This window comes from Pecten maximus, chromosome 3 (assembly GCF_902652985.1).
Source record: "Pecten maximus chromosome 3, xPecMax1.1, whole genome shotgun sequence".
Classification (NCBI taxonomy): domain Eukaryota; kingdom Metazoa; phylum Mollusca; class Bivalvia; order Pectinida; family Pectinidae; genus Pecten; species Pecten maximus.
This window is the reverse complement of record NC_047017.1, coordinates 28,058,949-28,062,992: the sequence shown is the minus strand read 5'-3', so window position 1 is coordinate 28,062,992 and position 4,044 is coordinate 28,058,949. Positions and strand designations below refer to the sequence as shown.

General features: G+C 38.7%; 1 protein-coding gene across 1 annotated transcript; it reads left to right on the top strand.

Annotated features, from left to right (window-relative positions):
* The first annotated feature begins 1,418 nt into the window (after nt 1-1,418).
* LOC117323793 lies at nt 1,419-3,013 on the top strand. The gene has a single exon (XM_033879244.1). It carries the CDS (start codon nt 2,184-2,186, stop codon nt 2,934-2,936), a length of 753 nt encoding a protein of 250 aa, XP_033735135.1. The 5' UTR covers nt 1,419-2,183; the 3' UTR covers nt 2,937-3,013.
* The last annotated feature ends 1,031 nt before the right edge of the window (nt 3,014-4,044 follow it).

Genomic DNA, 4,044 nt, shown 5'->3' with positions numbered 1-4,044 from the left:
CTGGACAGGCTGAGAGAGCAGTTTAAAAAATGGTGTTTTGTTCGAGGAATTTGGCGATGTTTTCACGGATTATTGTGTTTTGGATGTAACAATTCGTATTGAGTGACATGGTAGGTTAAAGATGAATGTTTCTAGATGACGGTAGTATATATAGTATGCGCCGTGTCAGTTTAAATAACTGTGTTTTTTAGTCAATTGAAGTGAGATATGGTGCCGTTTCGCTCGTGGCGGAGTTGCCAACCTTGTTCTTAACAGAGTACACATACAACCGTTATATACAAACATGAATATATAAAAAAAAAAAAATGAAAATGACATTTTCTATGCATGCGCCTGTGGTTTTAGACAGTGTAAAGGACGGTTACTCCCATGTTCAGAGTTTTATATGAAACACGAGGTAAACACCTAAAACATTCCGACAATGATACATGTGGAAATATTTAATACTCCCGCTGATAAAACCATTTGATATGAATGGTCACTGTAAGAAAAATATCAGAATGATAATGATGATATTCTGTGAAATGTTGATATCATTTTATGTCATGTTAAGGTCTGATAGAGCTAAGGAAAACTCATATGAGTTTAGAATTTTTTCTTTAAAAAAAATTGTGAAAAGAAATGGATAGTAAATAAATTGAAACCCAATATAATTATTATCAGGCACACGAATGATAAAATGTTTATACCAAAAACATGTCGTGATGTCCATTATATCACACCTGTAATGATGCAGATCGCTTCGTTCATTTCAGGTAGACTGGAAGGTAGACAATGTAAAACGTATGACAGTCTATAAGTGTATTGGAGTTGAGCGCATCAAACACTACCCTATATTCATCAGAGGACTATAATTCTATTTAATAACGTCTCATGAATAAACATGGTCATCCAATTCACGAACACCACCCAAGATCATTAATGAAATATTTTCGATGGCATTAATTGCTTTGAAAGGTTCCTCGACCCTAGAGCATTACATATATCAACACAAAACAACTAGTCCATGACTCCTAGGGGCTTAGTTTAAAACGACGCTATGAAGCTAGATACCATTAATGGATAAATTCTAATTACGGCGAGGCAAAGTAGGGGTATTGTCTGTAGGTGAAGCAATCGATAGGTTCGTTCCTTTATTGATAGGTTCTTGTATTGACATAATAGAAATGATGTCAAACAACATTACGAATGAAACACTAAAGCGATTATACTGTGATTGCAAACAATCTGATACCGGTCCTTGATTTCATGTGTATTTACACTGTTAATGGGAATATATGTCATATTAAATAACACACAACAATGGATTTAGATCAGACAGCATCGTTTTGAGCGTCGGTAACCCAGTTATGTTCATCCACAGCCCAAAGGGCTGATTTTTATGCAGACTTTTTTTTTATATAAAAATACTCGTTGCAGAAGCATCATATTAGTTAATGGCAGAATTAAGAGGCAAAGTAAAAAATAGAGCGGAACGATTTTACGAAGCAGTTGGACGTCCAATAAACTGATAAGTTCCAGTGAACGAAACAACTCTATCTGTTGTTTAACTCATCATTTTGTCCATAAAAATATTGTGTGTATAGTGCCTATACTTAGTTATAGAGAAATTGGTGATAACTAGGATAGTAGCGGATATACTAAAGCACCTGGAGAAGCGGTCAAATTGTACTGAAGAATTGGGTGTTGAGGAGGTCGGATTTGTGGCAGATGTACTGAAGAATTGGGTGGTGAGGAGGTCGGATTTGTGGCAGATGTACTAAAAGACTGGGTGTTGAGGAGGTCGGATTTGTGGTTAATAGAATATCGATAATTCATACAACAATCTCTAAATACACATAAACATGAGAAATAAGGTGACTTCGATCCAGGAAACTTCCGACAGTTTGAACTTCTCTCCAATGTGTTGTATCCTCAAACCAATCCATTTCTCAATGCAGATCTTTGGTGTATTCTTTTAAGATACCCATAAGGAAAATAGAGAAGAAACATCCTCAAACCTTGAGAAATGTCAGTCATCTTTTTGGAAATGGTTCTGTGTTTGTTCCACGGTGATTTCGTGTCTGAACATCCTGCGGTACATCCCGTCTTTCTGGGTAGGACTAGACTACGTACCGGATATAACGGTTTGGAGGATAATCAATTTAAGTTGGTTGTTACAATGCTTTATTAACCGGGTTTTCATGCTCAGAGCTTGTTGGTCACGTGACCACTTAAAGAATTTTTTCCGGAATTTTAATGCAATACTAGCTGACATGACAACTTCCAGTAATTCCATTGATGACAAATGTTATGAAATGAAGAAACTTGTCAGAGTCCGTACAACTGTAGCATGGATTGGCGCTTTCGTCAGTTCCACTGGAATTACATTACAGTCCTTAACTGATTTCAACAAAGATTTTGCTGCGGGAATCACCAACCCATTTCCACAGCATAATAAGGCGCCATTAGTTGTATTTCTCACACTTCATATTTGGGAAACCGGGGCGTGGTTATTTCCGATGATATTCCAAGTTACTCTATTCACGTTCCTCAGCAACCACTTTTCATCATTAAATAAGGATATAATCCAGCTGATAGAAGATAATGGCGAGATGATTTCACAGAAGGTAAAGGATATCCGACGGAAGCACCTCCAGTTGTGTAAAGCCGTGTCGATCTTAGAGCAAGACACACAATATTTGATGGCGGGCAACTATGTCACCAATATTTTCCTGATTTGTTTTATCGTGTATGAAATGGTGACAAGGGGAACGTTACCAACATTTGTATATATAACCTTTTCCGCTTGGCTGATGATGAACATACTGACAACGCTGACGGTATCCGTAACAGCAGCCCAGGTCAATGAACAGGTATGTAATATCTGTCTCCAGGCTGATGATGAACATACTGACAACGCTGACGGTATCCGTCACAGCAGCCCAGGTCAATGAACAGGTATGTAATGTAAGTCTCCAGGCTGATGATGAACATACTGACAACGCTGACGGTATCTGTAACAGTAGCCCAGGTCAATGAACAGGTAGGTAATGTCTGTCTCCAGGCTGATGATGAACATACTGACAACGCTGACGGTATCCGTCACAGCAGCCCAGGTCAATGAACAGGTATGTAATGTAAGTCTCCAGGCTGATGATGAACATACTGACAACGCTGACGGTATCCGTCACAGCAGCCCAGGTCAATGAACAGGTATGTAATGTCTGTCTCCTGGCTGATGATGAACATACTGACAACGCTGACGGTATCTGTCACAGCAGCCCAGGTCAATGAACAGGTATTTCTCTCATTCCTACCGGTATCATACTGGTCTGTCCAGGTAAATACACCCATGCTTGCTGTGTGTGTATTACCTCGCTTCCGGTGTAGGATAGCAACGCGCGCGCAATGATACAAAAGTAGGTCGCCGAACCGAAAGTAGATCTATCTATAGATTTGTAAACACATCGTCTGCTCCATGTGCTAGGCCAGATCTAATAATTTTCTTTATTTATGATATAAATTATGTAAAAAAAAAAAACCACGTTCTTTTATTGTTTTTTATTAATAAAACATGGAACTATATTTTCACGCGAAAGGACACACTAGCTTGGCCGACATCAAGTGATTTGGCTTCGCTTGCAATGACAGGGCTGCTGAAACAACGTTAGACTGTGGAAATGAAAGGTTTCCTTCGTTTTTAGAATAGCAAACGTCGTTTGCATATATGGGGTATGGTAAATCGATTGGCGCTGTTCTTTTTTTATTATATGCAGTAGAAAAAAAAGTTTGGATTGAGAAAAAATGGCGTCTATCTGAGAAAGCTATCGACAGATAGTGCCTATTTTTGCATATTTTAGGTTGGGGAATGAGAGAAAAATACTCAATCATATGTGGTTCATGTAGGATAGGGATATTTCACCCTCTGGGTCACAAAATGTGGTAAAACCCTCGGCGGAGCCTCGGGTTTTACCACATTTTGTGACCCCTCGGGTGGAATATCCCTATCCTACATGACCACATATGATAGAGTCTTATAGTAATGTAAGTCTCCTGGCTGAT